The 19,141-nt window shown below is 34.3% G+C and overlaps 1 protein-coding gene across 5 annotated transcripts in view; it reads left to right on the top strand.

Moving 5' to 3' along the window:
- USP15 (ubiquitin specific peptidase 15) overlaps window positions 1–19,141 on the top strand; it is a 115,673-nt gene that overhangs the window by 46,295 nt on the left and 50,237 nt on the right. For 4 of the 5 annotated variants that reach the window (XM_011225439.3, XM_002919597.4, XM_034644333.1 and 1 more), the window contains exon 6: window positions 4,035–4,096. In XM_011225439.3, the coding sequence (XP_011223741.1) occupies window positions 4,035–4,096 (62 nt within the window). Of the gene's footprint in view, window positions 1–4,034; window positions 4,097–7,566; window positions 7,665–19,141 lie in introns of all 5 variants that reach the window. The other variant, XM_019800054.2, reaches the window with a different exon arrangement.

Raw genomic sequence — 19,141 nt, forward strand, 5'->3', positions numbered from 1 at the left:
TATTTCTTGAATTAATCTCTCTATTCCATTCTCAGCTCTGTCTTTTAATAATGTCTTAACAGGTCCCTCTGCGTCTAGTCTTTTGTATTTCCATTCTCAGTCTTCCATATTTCTGTTAGAACACTCTTTCTAAAATGTAAACCTCGATGTTTCATTATTGTAAACCTTTGCTGGTTCCCTAACAGTTGTAGAATAAAGTCCAGGAACCTTAACACAGCATGCAAGTCAAGGTTTGACCTTTTGGCTAGACTTCCAGCATCTTTAGATTATCCTTGCCTCATGATTTATACTCTAACAATGCCAAGCTGAACTCCTTGTAGTTCCCTGAGCGTACTATATGCTGTTCCCAACTCCTGTGCTTTCATCTGTGTTATTCCATCTGCCTGTTGTACCCTTCTTCCCAATGCCTGCGTCCATCCAGCAAAAAGTCCTTTAAACATCAAAATATTCAAATTAATCATTCCATTCTATCATGTAGTCTAATCAGATCAGATTGTTCATTCATCAGATTCCAGCTCAAATGTCACATCATCTCTTCAACCTTTCCTGATATATTTTTCTCAATATCTATTTGAGGTATAGGAGTTTTCTACTTTGGAGAAAAAATTACTCCCTTAATTTCATAGTAATTTATGTATATGTCTTTTGTGTCATTCATTATGTACTTTATTTATATGTTGAGCTTCTCCACTAGACTTCGAGTTCCTTGTTTTAGTTGGACTTCATGTCTATTTATTTTTGTTTTTCTTTTTAGTACCTAACACAGAGCCTGGTCCTCCAATATACGGAGATTTTTATTTTGTTCTGTTTTATTAAAGATAATTATTGACAGGAGCGCCTGCGTGACTCAGTTAAGCATCTGACTTCGGCTCAGGTCGTGATCTCAGGGTCCTGATATCGAGCCCTGCATCTGGCTCCCTGCTCAGCGGGGAGTCTGCTTGTCCTTCTCCCTCTGCCCCTTCCCCTGTCTCTTTCTCTTTCGCTCTTTTTCTCTCTCTCAAATAAGTAAATAAAATATTTTTAAAAATTATTATTGACATCAGTATTATGATACAAGTTGTTAAAAAATCCAGAACAACTGAGGAAGTTAATTTGTAGTAAATGCCAACCATATGTCATGTATTCTATTAGGCTATAAAAACAGTGATTTTGAGACTTACTTTAACTATTATAGTCTTAAATGAAATCTTAGAAAAAGCAATATGTATTATAATCAAAATTTGAGTTAACCTGATTAAAGCTGGAGTAAGGAATTTAGAACTCTTATGGTTAGTCAACACCCCACCTTGTTAGCCAGCCAATTCCCTCTTTCACTCTTTAGTTACCATCTGTAGGTCTTGAGATGGTTCCAGGAGTGCAATTTGGAATACATAGAATCATTTCTTTAAAACTTTTCAGTGATCGACCTGGTTTTTATTCTTTGTAATGGTTTTTTTTCTATCTATCATGTACATTAGAAAACTGAGGCTTAGAGAATTTAAGTAATGTGATGTTCTTGATAGGAATGCATTTATCAGATTGCAGGTGATAGTAAATTATTTTAATAAGAAGAAGGTTAAATATCCTTACGAATGTTTGATCTTTTGAAGTAAGAATATTTCAAAGAACATGCTTTAAATTTACCAGATTTTAAACATTTATTTTCTGAGTGATGATAAAGGAACTAAACATTATTCTGGACTTTTTTTTTTTAAGATTTATTTATTTTAGAGAGAGAGAGCAAGAGCAAGCAGGGGGAGGGGCAGAAGAAGAGAGAGAGAGAATCTCCAGTAGACTCCCCACTAAGCTTAAAGCCCTACTCAGGGCTCACTCTCACAACCCTAAGATCATGACCTGAGCTGCAGTCAAGAGTCAGATGCTTAACCAACTGAGCCACCCGAGTGCCCCTGTCCTGGACTTTAAAATTTTTACTGAATTCGAAAGTAAAATGAACATCAGAAAGTAGAACAAAGATACTTTATTGAAGAGTTTCCCTCCCAAAATGGTGGTGGATATCTTTTCCTTCCCGTAGAGAGAGAGAGAGAGTGTGTGTGTGTACTCATTTAACTTAATTAAACTTGTTTCTAAAGATATTCTCATCTTGAAAGTTTTAACCATGAGCACAACTTTATTCAGAAAATAAGATATTTGAATAAAGGAGTGAATATTAACATTTCTGATAGCCTTCAACATTAATGTCTGTGATTGTAAAAAACATGAAATTTTAACTATACATACTATTAGGAATTTAAATGTAATGGTTCAACTTTATATATTTATTTGATTCTTCAGTTTTAGGGCCTTCCATTAAAAAGCAAACCATAAACAGTGATAGTAAATACATAACTTTGAAATGTTTTGTAACCGAAATCTTTCATATTATAAGTGATCTGTCTTCCAAATGACTATGAGGTTATATATATGCACATATATATACATAGTATGAAGTTTATATGTATATTTAAATTTGTAATGCTTTAAATGTACTTCAAGGCATGCTTTCTCTGTATATATGTAGTTCATATGTAGATGTCTTAATAAGTTGCAGTAATGGAAAACTCTTCAGGAGTTAAAAATCACTTACTAAATTGAATTTTATAAATCTATAAAAATATATATATGATTATATCAGAATGATATCAGAACATTGAGGAGAATGATGAATTATATGTGATAGGGAGAGGAATATGACAGGGAAGGATCAGGATAGTAAGTACACAGTGTTCTTATTCTTTATATGCTATGTATACTTCATACGTGTTCTTTGAATATAGGAAATACTAATTTGTTTTTCCTTTTTTATTTAAATTCAATTAATTAACATATAATGTGTTATTTTTTTCAGGGGTATGGGTCTGTGATTCATCAGTCCTATATAATAATACCCAGTGCTCATTACAACACATAATCCTCCCCAATGTCCATCACCCAGTTACCCCATCCTCTACTCCCCTCCCCTCCAGCAACCCTCAGTTTGTTTCCTATGATTGAGTCTCTTATGGTTTGTGTCCCTGTCTGATAACTTTAATATTTTAATTAGCATACTCTTTCAACAACCTGGTTCCATGAATTTTTCTGTTTATCAGTTTAATCATTCGTTATATGTGTTCTGAAACAGGCTTATATTTTACATGGTTAGGATCCAAATGCCAACTTATACATGGCCTGAAACATTCAGTCCACAAAAGTATTTTACCAAGAGTATGTAGAATAGGTTCAAAATTGAAACTTTAAGAAAGAGTTGAAAGTGAGTATCCAGGATGTTTTCAAATTTATAATCCCTTGCATTTACTTCGAGGTGTGTTTTTGTGTTATAGTTCTCCCATGGAAATTTGGTTATTAACTTCTTATTGACATTATCATGTATTTCTTTTGCTAATTTAGTTATTTTTGCTTAGTTTCTTTTCTTTGCACGGACTCACCCAAAGCAAAAACTGGAAGAAAGACTTTTTTAAACAAGAAGATAAGAGAAAGGATTCTGGTATTTTAGAATAAAGCATAGCTCTGCCTTGCCTTGTACTTTACATTTATTAGAGTTGCTGTCTGCCTTAACCATGCTGCAATAAGGGACCTGAATCTGATTCTCACAAATGTGGCTCTATCATTTATATATTAAAAGATTCTATACTTTACATAGTGATAATGTAAATAAAGGCAATTTTTAAAGCCCCAAATAAATTATGTGTAAACTGTAATTTGGAATTATCTCTGTCACTGTTTTTCAGATTTGCTTAATAATAGCTGGGATTATACATCAGTATTTTTAACAACTGTGACCATTTATTGAGCATTTGGGGTTTTTTGCATGGTGCTATGGTACAGCCTGCAAATAGAAAAGAAGTAGAAAATGTACTTCCTAAACTCAAGGAATTTATATTCTTATTTATATTGCCCAGCTTTGAAATCAAAATGCAAATACTTCTTCACCTTGTCTACTCTGTCCTTTAAATAATTCCAGATTTACTTGAGTTTCTTAGTGTATCCAGCTAATCTTCTAAAGCTATTTCAACTTCAGAGTTAAGGAAAAACACTCTTCTATTGTGTCATATTTACAGGTGTTAGTGATAGAACAGAAAAATGAAGATGGAACATGGCCAAGGGGTCCTTCTGCTCCTAAGTAAGTGCTCCCACTTTTTATGGCTGATTGTATGTTTTGAAGCCTTTGGTTTCAGATAACAAAATCCAGAATGATAGAAGATACCTAATTGTATGTTGCAAGTATATATACCTACTTTTATTTTTAAATTTTATTCTCAGTATAGAAGTTATCTAAATTTGCATTTAAATTAATATGCTATAATTTAAAAGCCTTCCAATTCAAATCTCTTTTAGAATAAGGTATAGTGTACATATATTGTAAATATTATGTTGCGTTGTCTAATACATCAAATCACTATTAAACATTTTGTTTAATATTTTTCAGGCTTTTTGTGTTTTTTTAAAGTATCTGTTTAAGAATAGCAAAATGAATCTGATGTGAAAGCAATATTTTTATTTATTTAAATGTTTTAAAATATAAAAGTACAAGTAGAGATAAAGGAGTATAAGAATTGCTTTTGATGGTAAATGAGGGATGAAAGAATTAGAAATCCTTTAACTTTTTTTTAATATGGTAAGAACACTTAACTTGAGATTACCCCCTTAACAAATTTTTAAGTGTACCATACAGTATCGTTAACTGTAGGCACATTGTTATACAGTAGATATCTAGAATCTATCCATTTATATAACTGAAACCTTATTTCTGTTGTGCAGTAGTTTCACATTTCTCCCTTCCCCTAGCCCCTGGCAGCCATCATTGTAGTCTCTGTTTCTATGAGTATTTGACTAGTTTAGATATTTCATATAAGTGGAATCATGCAGTTTTTGTCTTTCTGTGATTGGCTTATTTTATCTAATATAATATCCTCCAGGATCATCCATGTTATCACATATGGCAAGATCTCCTTCCTTAAAAAAGTCTTACTTTCTTAAAAAAAAAAAAAAAAAAAAGTCCGGATAATATTTCGTTGCATGTATATACATTTTCTTTATCCATTCATCCATCAGTGGACATTTAGGTTGTTTTTGTTTCCCTATCTTGGCTATTGTAAATTGTACTGCAGTGAACATGGGCATGTAGATAATCTCTTTGAGATGATTTCATTTCCTTTGGATATATACCCAGAAGTGAGATTTCTGGATTGTATGGTACTCCTATTTTTAATTTATTTAGGAACCTTCATACTGTTTCCCATAGCGGCTACATCATTATACATTTATACCAACAGTGTACAAGTGTTCCAGTTTCTGCACATCCTTGTGAGCACTTGTTATCTTTTGTTCTTTTGATAATAGCCAGCCTAACAGGTATGAGGTGATATCTCATTGTGGATTGATTTGCATTTCCTCAGTGATTACTGATGTTGAGCATCTGTACCTGTGGACCATTTGTGTGCCTTCTTTTTGAGAAATGTTTATTTCGGTCTTAGGCCCACATTTTAATCTGGTTATTTGGGTTTTTTGCCATTGAATTGTGGGAATTCCTTATATATTTTGGATATTAACCTCTTATCAAATACATAGTTCAAAGATTTAAAAGACCTGAATCTGTAAAACTCCTAGAAGACATGTTAGTGGGAAAGCATCATCATATCTGTCCAGGCAGTGATTTCTTGAATATGACACCAAAGCACAGGCAACGAGAGCAATAGACACATGGGACTATATCAGACTAAAAAGTTTATGCACAGTAAGGGAAACAATAAGCAGAGTGAAAACACAGCATACAGAATGGGAGAAAACATTTTTAATGGTTTTAGAATGATCGGATCTACACTCCATTATCAAAAACACTTAGTGCTAGTTGTACTTCAATTTCAGACTTTTCAAACCTTTGAAAAGTAATATGGTGCATATGCCACCTATTATTTTAATATATCTATAGAGTCCAGGGGGACTCTTTTAATCAAACGCATTAATCAGCAAATATTCACACTAAGTAGGATAAAGGACTATTAATAGTTTCATATCATTTTAGGCTAGGTTGCCCTCTAGTGAATTATAAAATAATTTTTTAAAATATTCAGAGCTTTTGGAATTTCAGATTTTCTGATAAGGGATTGTAAACCTATATTTTGAAAGCCTTAAAATAATGATTCTTGAATAAATTATTTCTTATTGCTAACCTAACAAATAAAAGAAAAATGATCTTTGAAATGGATGGCCACACTGAGCCGGCTTTGAGCGCTCTGCACACCAGGTCTCCTCCTCTTCCTGTTCTGGTTAGCTGTGGCAGCCATGAAGATCCTGAATGCCAAGGCCAAGGTAGCCCAAGCCCAGGAGGCACTGGCAGTTAACATCAGTGTGGCCCAGGGGCTGCAGGACATGCTGAGGACCAACTTGGGGCCTAAGGGCACTGTGAAGATGTTTGTTCTGGTACTGGAGACATCAAACTTACTGAAGATGGCAATGTGCTGCCTCATGAAATGCAAATTCAACACCCAACAGCCTCCTTAATAGCCAAAGTGGCAACAGCCCAGGATGACATAACTGGTGATGGTACCACTTCCAATGTCTTAAAAACTGGAGAGCTACTGAAACAGGTGGATCTCTACATTTCTGAAGGTCTTCATTCCAGTATAACAACAGAAGGACTTGAGGCTACAAAGGAAAAGGCACTCCAGTTTTTGAAACAAGTCAAAGTAAGCAGAGAAATGGACAGGGAAGCACTTATAAATGTGGCCAGAACATCTCTACCTCCTAAAGTACATGCTGAATTTGCTGATGTCTTAACAGAGGCTGTAGTGGACTCCATTTTGGTCATTAAAAAACAAGCTGAACCTACTGAACTCTTCATGTTTGAGATCATGGAAATGAAACAGAAATCTGAAACTGATAAAAGCTTAATCAGAAGTCTTGCTTTGGACCATGGGGTGCACATCCTGGTATGAAAAGAAAAAAAGAAGATGCATACATCCTCACGTGCAGTGTGTCATTAGAATATGAAAAAACAAGTGAATTCTGGCTTTTCTTTACAAGAGTTCAGAAGGAGGAGAGAAACTTGTAAAAGCTGAAAGAAAATTCATTGAAGATAGAGTTAAAAAATAATAGAACTGAAAAAGAAAGTCTGTGGAAAGTCTGTGTGATTCAGATAAGGGATTCATTCAAAAGGGAATTGACCCCTTTTCCTTAGATGCTCTTGCAGAGAGCTAAAAGGAGAAATATGGGAAGGCTGACTCTTGCTTGTGGTGGAGTAGCTCTAAATTCTTTTGACGGCCTGAATCCTGATTGTTTTGGACATGCAGGGCTTATCTGTGTGTATACATTGGGAGAAGAGATACCTTTATTGAAAAATAGAACAATCCTCATTCCATCATATTATTGGTCAAAGGAGCAAATAAGCACATACTCACTCAAATCAAAGATGCAATAAGGGATGGTTTGAGGGCTGCTAAAAATGCTATTGATGATAGTTGTGTAGTTCTAGGTGCTGGGGCAGTGGAGGTGGCAATAACAGAAGGCTTGATTAAATATAAGCGCAGTGTAAAAGTCAGGGCCCAACTTGGAGTTCAAGCGTTTGCTGATGCATTGCTCATTATTCCCAAGGTTCTTGCTCAGAACTGTGGTTTTGACCTTCAGGAAAACTAAAGTTCAAGCAGAGCATTCAGAATCAGGTCAACTTGTGGGTGTGGACTTGAACACAGGTGAGCGAATGGTAGCAGTTGATGTAGGCATATGGGATAACTCTTGTGTAAAGAATAGCTTTGCACAGTCCTGCACTGTGATTGCCATCAACATTCTCCTGGTTGATGAGATCATGAGAGCTGGAATGTCTTCTCGAAAAGGTTGTATTGAAGCTTCCCTTGTGTCATCTGAATCATGAAGACTCTACAGAGTGATCCTGAGAATAGCTCTGGAATTTTTGTCCAAGCTTCAAAAGATTTTCAAAAGCATTTTCTTTTCCCATATGAAAAAAAAGAGAGAACACTGACACTCAAATTCTGAAATTCTGAAATTATATTACAGTATTTTGAATTGTACTGCAACATACACATATTAAGTAGGCTGTTTTTACCCAACGAGCAGGATGTTTTGCTTTAGCTTCAATGTTATAAAAGTACCAAGTTAGATAAGTATGTTATCTACCTTGTTATTAAATGTTTCTTGAAAAACAAAACAACAAAAAAACTAAAATGCACCTTTAATGAGTGGTTCTCTATCCATTTTATCTTAGGTGAAGTTTTTTCATTTAAATATTTTTATGAGACTGTGCCTAAGTGTATTAATTACATTTATTATTACTCCATGTAGTAGGATATAAGGGTAGAACTTAGTGTAAGAAGATAATGAAAGCACATGGTAGAATCATGTAAATTTCTTGATTGATAAAGTTTTAGAAGTTAGAAATGTTTTCTTCGTGAGTATTTACTTTCAGTCTTTAGATCAGAATGACTTGTTTTTTTCTCGTTTATCTTTAGATTGTTATGTCCTTGTTAAAGCTTTAAATAATTTTTCAAATTTCAAAGTTGCTTGTGCCTTGAGAAGTACCTTGAGTTCCAAAGATTTAGAGATCTTTTCTACTTAAAATTATTTATTTTCACTTGAAAGATAAAACGTTATATATTTTCTTTTATCTTCTTCACTCTCTGCTAGCACAATACCATTTTTATTTACCTAAACAACTATAGTACTTGCTTCTGTAAGAGAAAACACAGTTTCTTACATAATACCTAACATCATACACGTGCAATAAATGTTGGTGAATGAAACTACTGCTAGAAATGTGCTGAAGTGTTTAAGAATTCCATTCTTCACTGAGTCTCCCAGAGTAACAGGAAACCCAAATTTCAAAGCAGAAAAGTTAAGTATCTCCTTACTATAAAAATGTTCCTAATACCATGTAATAGAATGTCATAAATTGCCCAGTGATAGTTTATTATAATACAAAAATAATTTTTTTTCGAAATTAGCATCAGTGTATGAAAAGACTTTCTAAAAACTAAGAATAAAAGGAAATTCTCAGCTAACTCAATAAAGTCTATATACCCAAAGTCTATAGCAAACATTATATTGGGAAATTTTGAACACAAACTAAATAGGATTGGGAGTTAAAAAAAAAAAAGAAAAAATTTACTACTTGCGTATGATACGGTCATTTACATAAAACCCAAAACCCATCTGCAGACTACTAAAACAGAATATTCAGCAAGATTCTCTTAAGACTAAATTTATAAAAAATTAAGGGCGTCTAGGTGGCTCAGTGGGTTAAGCATCTGCCTTCGGCTCAGGTCGTGATCCCAGGGTCCTGGGATCGAGCCCCATTCTAGTCCCCTGCTCAGTAGGGAGTGCTCTGCCCCTCATCCTACTCATGCATGTGCGCTCTCTCTCTCTCTCTCTCTCTCTCAAATAAATAAATAAAATCTTAAAATTATAAAAAATATGTTTTTATACCCAGAGGTCAGCAGCCTTTCTTTAAAAAAAAAAAAAAAGATAATATATTCAGCTTGAGGGCCATATGGTACCTGACTCAACTATAACTCCACCACTATAGCTGCTTTCAAGCTATGACATTATGTCACCAAATGGGTATGGCTGTGTTCCAGTAAAACTATTTACAAAAAAATGTGGCAAACTAGAATTAGCTTGTGAGCCGTAGATTCCTGACCCCTGCTATATACCATTAGTAACCCACTTAGAAAATAGCATAACAAAAATTAACTTGATTAGGAATGCATAAAATGTTCATGGGAAATAACTAACTTTATTAAAAGACAAAAGGTTATTATATACTAAATGCGTTAACCTAGTGATTCCTATTTCTCTAAATCTATCATGTTACTGTCTCCTATTAAAAATTCTATCCTTTTTTTGTTGTTGTTGAGAAACTTCACAAACTCATTCTAAAATTAACATTTACCAATAAAGGTCCAGGATTAGCTACGTCACTTTTAACAAAGAAGAGGAAGGAAGCACTGGACCTATTAGATAGTGAGGATTCCTACAAAGCTGTAATAATGAAAACAGTATGGTGCTAGCAAAAGAAAGACAAATACACTGGGATAATTTAATGAGCTCAAAACAAAACAACACATGTATATATGAGAACTTGATTAAGTGGCACCACTAGGCAGTGAGAAACAGGTTGTTTATTTTTTTTAAAGATTTTATTTATTTATTTGACAGAGAGAGAGACAGCCAACGAGAGAGGGAACACAAGCAGGGGGTGTGGGAGAGGAAGAAGCAGGCTCATAGCGGAGGAGCCCGATGTGGGGCTCGATCCCATAACGCTGGGATCACGCCCTGAGCTGAAGGCAGACGCTTAATCGCTGTGCCACCCAGGCGCCCCAAGAGAAACAGGTTGTTTAAAGCAGATAGGTGCTTAGATTTTATTAGGAGAACTACCTATTTGTAGGAAAAAAACAGGATCACTACCTTATACATGACACACTCACATAAAAAATGTAAAATTTGGGATGCCTGGGTGGCTCATTCTGTTGGGGGTCCACCTCTTAGTTTCAGCTCAGGTCATGATCTTGGAAGATGGGCCCTGAATTCGGCTGCTTACTCAGCAGGGAATCTGCAGAGTCTGCTTGAGGATTCTCTCCCTCTGCCCCTCCCCCCACTCATGTGCACCCACATGCACGCTTTCTCTCTAAAATAAGCAGATAAATCTTAAAAAAAAAAAAAAAGACGAAAGAAAAAAATAAAAGAAACATAAAAACTTTAAAGCTCATAAGAAACATCAGAGAATATATGTATTTTAGGGATCAGAGAACATAATGTGAAAATTAGTGGGTTTGATTACATCAGAATTATGTCTGTTATAGGAACCATACATGAAATAAATGGTCAAATGTCAGTTTTTTAATATCTAAAACCTACCTAAGAATAATACCTATAATGTAGAAAGAACTGCTATACGTTAATAGAAACAAAGCAGAAATCTTATAAAAAATAAAGGAAAGAGGGACATGTGGGTGACTCAGTCCGTTAAAAATCCAACTTTGGTTTTGGCTCAGATCATGATCTCAGGGCAGTGAGATTGAGCCCAACATGGGGCTCTCAGATTCTCTCCCCCTCTCTCTCTGCTCCCCCCTCCCCCAGAAAAAAGGAAAAAGAAAAATGAATAGTGGTATGCTGTAGGATGCCAGTGCAGCAGGTAGAAGTAACAATGGTGAGATGTTTAAAACTGGATAAGGTTAAAATATACAGTTGAGAGAAAAGAAAAAACAAAATGAGATTTTAATTCAGTATTACTTATGTAAATTTAAAACGACACATTACATGAAATATATTTAAGAACATAAAGAAAGCACTTATAGTAGAGGAAAATAGGAGTACAGATTAGAAAAAAAGGTTTAAGGATTTATCACTTCTTTTATTTATATGTTTATAAGTAAAGGAAGGATGCACATTATTTTTTCTGGATGAATGCCAGCTTAAAAAAGTGGTATTCTGTATATTTATTGAAGTCACCTTATAAGCACTTGTAACTTAGACAAATTCAACTCCAGCAGAGGGCTTGTAACCTTAGGCCCTCAAGAAAGAAATTTCAAAATATTAATATATAGAACATTCTGTTTTATAAACTCAAAATTGCTGTTTTATCTGTCAGGATACAATCCCTGGTCCTCAACATGGTATGAAGATGCTAGTTCTAATAAACATCACTAACCTGGGATTTGCCCAGTGCTCAGTGTTGCTTACTACATAACCAGTTCCTACACAGAGTATCAAAAGTTGAGGGGAAAATATTACAAGTTGTAACACGGTGATAGAAGAAGAATCACCTGTTGAGTTTGTTGAAAATGGTTTCCTAGGCCCTATCACCAGAATTTCTGATCTGGTAGCGCTGGGTGGAGTAGAGCTCCTGAATAAACTGTTCTAGGAAGTTCACAGGTGATTCTAATGCTTTTGGTCTTAGGATCACATTTTGAGAAATTTTGTAGGTAATGTTTCTTAATATTTACTGTGTTCACCGCCATAGAATGAACAGAATATAAAGATAAATCTTTGTGTTGGGCCCAGGAATCTGCATTTTTAGGTGCTGCTTTATGAACAAGAAAATACCAGTGTAGTAGGCATATGTATCCTGAAACAGAGGAATGTCCTGGGCCCAGTTTTAGCAGAATTGACACCATATATCCTCTACTAAAACTAAATTTTTGTGCTGCTTGATTGAGAAGAAATGCTAAATATTAAAAAATATTAAGGGTAAAATATAATTTTGTTTAAAACATGTAGCCCTGTAGTTATAAAAATGCATATATCCTGAAATAACCCAAAGTCTATGTTATAGATCTAAAACTACCTAAAAAATACTCAAGAGTTTGCTGTCTGTATTTTTCTGCTAGATACCAACATATGATTTGAAATTTACATGTTTATATTCATGTTATATTTTTAAAATACTCCAGTGCTTAGTTTTTTCAGAACTTGCATTTCTAATCTAGTTTTTCTAATTTCTTACAGCCTCTCAAAAACATAGTGTTTTGCAGTAATACCTTAGAAAAGTTTTAACCCAAGGTTTTCTGTTAAATTTGACCATTTATTTTCCAAAGATGTTGGCATCAGGTACATAGTGTAATTATTCAGTGGGAGATATATGGCTAGTTAAATCTTGTATTTCTAAAAAGTTATTTTAAAGTATTATAATTGTAAAAGCATAGAGGTTCCTAAAGAGAGGAAAAACCTAATCAATAGATTATACCCTTTACTTTCCAGTTTGTTGAATGTTAACATTTTATTCCTTAACTGTAGCTTCTGAGACACAACTCTATTGAATTTTGACTAAGTTGTACAATTAATTTTTTTCTGTATGGTTTTATTTAGGTATAGTTATTTCAAAGAATGGCTTTGAGATTATTAATATTACAGAAAAAATCGAAATTCCTCTTGTGAGAGTAGCACAAGAAGTGGATTTAATTCAGACATTTTCATTAATTGGTCAAAAATATTGACAGAAGACATGTGATTAAGTATCTGGTGAATAAAAGTTAAGGGTCATTGATGATTGTGAAAAGTCAGTTTTCATGGACTAGAAAACATCCAGAGAAGAATCCAAAATTAACTGCATAAGGCATGAGAGGCCAAAAATAATCAAATGGAAAACTAAGCTAGTAGTTCTTACTTCATTGTCTCTCTGCCATCTGTGTTGTTCCGATTAACAAAATTCCAAATTGGTGACTGAAACAGTAAGTATAAACTTAATCTGGTGCCGTATTAGTTTTTTTACAGCACGCTGTCCCTGAGTGCTCTGCTTGGCGAGAGGGAGCACTTTATAAGTAAAACTTCTGCATACTACTTTTTGCTCAAGATAAATAATAGAAACGTCTAGGTGACTCCACAGTATTCTGTTTTTGTTTTTTACACCATCTGCTTCAATACTTTATTTGCTTAAATACATTCAGAAAAATTTAATGTATACTTCTTTAGAATTTTTTAGAGCATGATTAAGCCCAATTTGCATGTATAATTAGAAGATTAACTGTATAGGGGCGCCTGGGTGGCACAGCGGTTAAGCGTCTGCCTTCGGCTCAGGGCGTGATCCCGACGTTATGGGATCCAGCCCCACGTCAGGCTCCTCTGCTGTGAGCCTGCTTCTTCCTCTCCCACTCCCCCTGCTTGTGTTCCCTCTCTCGCTGGCTGTCTCTATCTCTGTCGAATAAATAAATAAAATCTTAAAAAAAAAAAAAAAAGATGGTTAAAAAAAAAAAAAGAAGATGATGATTAACTGTATAAATGGATCCCGAAATGGTGCATAGACCTATTTGATTGAAAATTACTAAGATACATACTAGGAAACTCTTACTAAGTAAAGTATTGGTTTCATTTTAACAAATTGTACTGAGACTTTTTAAGTATTTACAAGCATGATAGTCTCTGCTTATTTGAAACAGTAGATTTGGTTATTGCAGTTTTTTGGTACTAAACAAGCTATATTTATCATAGTTCACAGAAAATGCACTCTCAGAGTTTCTATGAAAGTGTACAAATTTGTTACCAGTTTTAATCTTGTTCAAACATAAAGTCCGGGATTGAGTGATTTGAGTTTGTGGGAGTTGAGAGAATGGCTCATAAACCAGCTTTTGATTCCTTGTCATTTATATTCACATATTTTAAACTAATAACATGTGTTCAATTTAAAATGCAGTTTTATGAACCATAAATCTAGGGTAATATTCCAAAATCTATAATTTGTTGTATTTTTAAAGACATCTTGAATCTTCATAAATTTTCTTTCATAGTTTATATCACTTTATCTTGTTCTTATTATTTTTCTCCTTAAGAAAAAGATGTAGAATGACTTTCTCTGAGACTCTAAATTAAGTTAATGGAACAGCCCCAAACAAAACTGCCTAGGATGCAATTAAAGATAGGGAACCAGAGTTTGGAGAGTAATAACTGCAGATGTGGAGTTATCTTCCTAGAAGTGAGAAATGTAAGCATATGTGAATTATCTAATCGAAAATGTAAAGAATTATATACTAAATTTTAAAGAGTGTCCCTAAGTAATGACATAAAACAAAAAGATCAAGGAGAAAGAATAATCCTGAACATTCAGGAAAACTTGGAACCCATTATGTTGTAGAGGCCAAGGGAAAAGCTTTTAGAAGAAAGATAATGGTCAGCATTGCTAAATGATGCAGAGACTGGCGGGAGAACAGAAGAGATTCCATTTTTGACAAGTGGAAACTTTGTATTGAGAATGAGAAATAGATTATAGGAAAAGAGGAATTGAATAATCAGAAATGGAACAACTGGTATAGATCAGTCATCATGAAATGTAATGAAAGAAGAAAGAGAGGGTACTTGGTTGGAAAGGCAGGATTCCTAGAGAGGAAATGAAACTGCTTTACATATAAATTTTTTTGTTATTTGATTATATATGTTCTTTCCTAGGTATTTGTCACCCAAAGATAGGTATCATAATAATGTTAAAAGGAAGTTCCTTTGTGCTATTTACCAAATAAACTGCTTTTTTTCTGGTTAGGTTGGCTATCCAAACTCCAGATCCTTTTTGGAAATGCTTGTGCCTGCACATAAACACACTCCCCATGACTCTACTTTGAGGTTTCTCATTTTAATACTCATTAAGATCCTGAGTTTATATATACTCTCCTTTGAAATGCTGAAAATGCACATGGATTAAATAAATCTTTCCTTCATCTAAACACTGTACCAACTTTCTGTTGTGGAAAGATAATATATAATCTAGTACCTGTACCATGTCTCCAAGTTTTACCAAACAGAGCATGGTCACAGTTGAGTTCAATAACTAGTGTTAGAATTGATATTTAAAAGCCATATCCAGATTTAATTGAAGTTAGGAAATTTAGAGTTTATGTCATGCAGAAATGAATATAATTTAAGTTTACGGTTCTTATATAGATGCTTGATATGGCCACGTGCTCACAAATAATTATTGGATATTTTCCTTTTTTTCTTCTTTTTGTTCCCTGGTTTGATCCAAAAAGGATTTGAGCAATTTGCAGTAATACGGGTGAGTCAAGGTTAACTATATGAGTGGATACAGAAATCACTCAAATGTAAAATAAACCTAGTCACAGTAAGGTGAAACCAGAGGAGAAGTTAGCTGGCAGGAGCAAGTAAGGGCTTTTGAAGTTATCAAAATTGATCTGCAAATGTATGGGCTTGTTTTGGGTCCTGATTCAAATCAACCCACTAGGAAGAAAAGATACTTTTGAGACAATTGGGGAAAAAAGTGAACATGAACAGAGTATTCATTTGGGACTGACAGTGGTATCAAAAAAGATCTCTTACCTGTTAGGGATATATACTGTAATTTTTTGTTTGTTTCAGGTTTTTATTTAAATTCCAGTTATCATAAAGTATAATACTAGTTTCAGGAGTAGAATTCAGAGATTAATTGCTTACATGTAACACCCAGCGCTCATCGCAAGTGCCCTGCTTAATACCCATCACCCATTTAGCCCATCCAGCCACCCACCTTCCCTCCAGCAACAGTTTGTTCTCTGTATTTGTCTGTTTTATGGTTTGCCTTTCCCCCCCATGTTCATGTTATGTTTCTTAAATTCCACATATGAGTGAAATCATATGGTATTTGTCTTTCTCTGACTGACTATTTCACTTAGCATAATACCCTCTAGCTCCATCCACATCTTTGCAAATGACAAGATTTCATTCTTTTTTATGGCTGGGTAATATTCCATTATACACACACACACGTGAAATTATAAATGTCTGGGATTTGCTTTAAAATAGTCCAGCAAAAACATGGGAGGAGGAAGGTCGAGGGGACAAAGATAAAACAAAGTGGCAGGATGTTAATAATTTTTGAAGCCCAGTGTCTGGTACTGGGTACGTGAGGACTTATGTATGTTTGGAAATTTCTATAATAAGTTGAAAATGAAAATGGTTGCAGTTTTGGTACTGGGATTCATAATGGCTGAAGCAAAGTAATTTTATTTTTGTAAGTGGAATGTTTTATGTTATAAATACCATTGATAACAGTAAAATAAGGAACAAAAATAGAATTATGATAAGCAATTTATATATAAATTCTCTTAAACTCTCTTTCCTTTATCTTTAAATACCTAACATACTGCCTGGCATAGAAGAGGCAAACAGCAAATGCTTGTTGAACTGAACTAATCTATAATCTAACAACAGTAAAAGTGTTTTGTTTTTAAAGAGATTTAAATTTTTCTTTAAGAATTTATCTGTTAGAAATGGGTAGGTTTAAGGTTGGCCTCATTTTTCTTAAGATAATTCTTGTATAATGTTAGATCTTACAACATAGGGTGGTTTTATGTCATTTGAAAATACTTATACAGCTCTTTAATTGTTTTGCTGTGTCAGCATTCAGACTTAACATCTCTGTATTTTGGTTGCTCAATACAGTATTAGGTTTTCATGTAAGTTAATTATTCAGTTAATTTATCAAGAATATTCGGGGCGCCTGGGTGGCTCAGTCGTTAAGCGTCTGCCTTCGGCTCAGGGCATGATCCCGGAGTCGTGGGATCGAGCCCCACTTTGGGCTCCTCTGCTGGGAAGCCTGCTTCTTCCTCTCCCACTCCCCCTGCTTGTGTTCCCTTTCTCACTGGCTGTCTCTCTCTCTGTCAAATAAATAAATAAAATCTTTAAAAAAAAAATTTATGAAGAATATTCAGTTAGATTTTTCTGTCGAAGTACCAAGTTCAACTTACAGCCTTGAATTGTGTGCTTTTAATTGAAACACTGGAAATAGGGCAATTAAAATATTGCATTTTTCTGGCATGAAGTTTGATTTTCTGTTTTCATGAAATAATATCAGCCACATTGATGTTCTGTCTTATTTAAGAGATGGATCCCTACCTTATTACCTAGCCCAAACTAGCCAAAATCAGTTTAACACCTGATACCTGGCTTAGTATCTAGTCTATCTGGAATATCCTAAGTAATTTTTTTTCTCCCCTCTCCTTAAAAATCCACTTAAAAAATTACACTGAGAAACAGTGTAATTTCCAAGTTACATCAAAGAAATAAAGCTAAAGGGCTCCAGTTATAATCCATAGACTGACTAGTCAACCTCTGAATTAACTCCACAAATGTTAGCTAGATTGGGCTATGTGTAATCTAGGTCAGAAGTTGGAATCAGAATAGATAAGTGATCTGTTAACATTCATTCGTAATGTCTGTAACAGCATTTAAAAGGTGTTAATATACTTATGCTTTACCTGTGGACCATATCCATCCTTCTCTTTCAGATCATTATGGTATAAAGGACAGTCTCTCTACCAATGTTATTTATCCCAGTGCTCCCTAAACCTTGCTTTTTCTTTCATTATCTCCTCCCTCCTATCTATATATATAAACTCCTACCATACTGCCATACATATAGTAGACACTCACTTAACAGTAGTTCATTCTTTTTCTTTCTTTTCCAGTGTCATCTTCCCCTTAGCCTATAAATATAAATCTGTCCTGTCTTTAAAAACAAAAACAAAAAACCATAAACTTCCTCCAGATACCATTCTTTAGGGTTTTTTTTTTTTCCTTTGACAGCCAACTTTAAAAAGGCCATACTTATGCCTTACCACGCAGTCAGGATTTAACAGAGTCCTTATTTGACCTTTTTTAAATCCTAGTTTATGATCTTTCTTTAATACTTCTTGTTAACATCTCCTAAAGAGCTTCTCTTAATTTGAAGCCATTATTCAAGAACTGTTTACACTTCTCTGACTGATTCTCTGGCTGGCTGGTGCTCCACCTCTCTAGCAGTGCCATGTTTGCTTGTGCGGGTTGTGTGCTGCACAGCTCTTGGGCATCTTCCACGTTGTAATCTACTTGAAAGGCCCTCCTTGATACTGTGCAGTGTACAACTTCACTGACTGTATGCAACAGCTTTGCTCACAACTTAAATGCATTGGTATTTCACAAATTTTCATCTCATGACCTCTCCTTTCATACCATAAGAGGTTCACAGTGGATGGACTGTATGCTAATTCTGTTCCTCAGTCAAACTGACAGAAATAAGCCATTCTATTTTTCTAGACAAAAACTCTCTTCTGAATTCCAGATTTTTTTCTAAATGTCATGTAGGATTTTCCATGTAAGATTCAGCTAAAATCTTTTTTACCTTACCTTCTCCCATTCCTTCAACCTAATATGTATCCATATCCTGTACACCCTATTTTAGGTACCAACTCAGAGCCATCTTGAGTTCCTCCTTCAGCCTCATTCTTTTTTCATCTAGTTGATTAGCAGTCTTGCAGATGCTACTTCCTAAACCTGAAGTTTTCAGATGTCTTGATCTTGGTACCCCTTTACGTTCTTAAAAATTATTTTTTTAAAGATTTATTTATTTGTGACAGAACCCAAAGAACTTCTTTTAGTGGACTAGAAATCAAAAATAAAATTTTAAATATTTGTTTATAAATGATACTAAAACCATTATATTTTTACATAAATAATATTTTTATGAAAAATAACCTTCAAAACAAAAAAATGCACTGAGAAGAGTAGAACTGTTTTACATTTTTGAAATTTCTTTAATACCTGATTAAACAGAAGACAGCTAAATTCTCATATGTGCTTCTGCATTCAGTTTATTGTGATATATTGTTTGGATTGAAGTGCATAAAGAAAACTCAGTTTCTCACAGATACATAATTAAAACAGACAGGTATTTTCAGATAATTGATAACCACATCAGAAC

This window comes from Ailuropoda melanoleuca, chromosome 15, assembly GCF_002007445.2.
Source record: "Ailuropoda melanoleuca isolate Jingjing chromosome 15, ASM200744v2, whole genome shotgun sequence".
Lineage (NCBI taxonomy): Eukaryota > Metazoa > Chordata > Mammalia > Carnivora > Ursidae > Ailuropoda > Ailuropoda melanoleuca.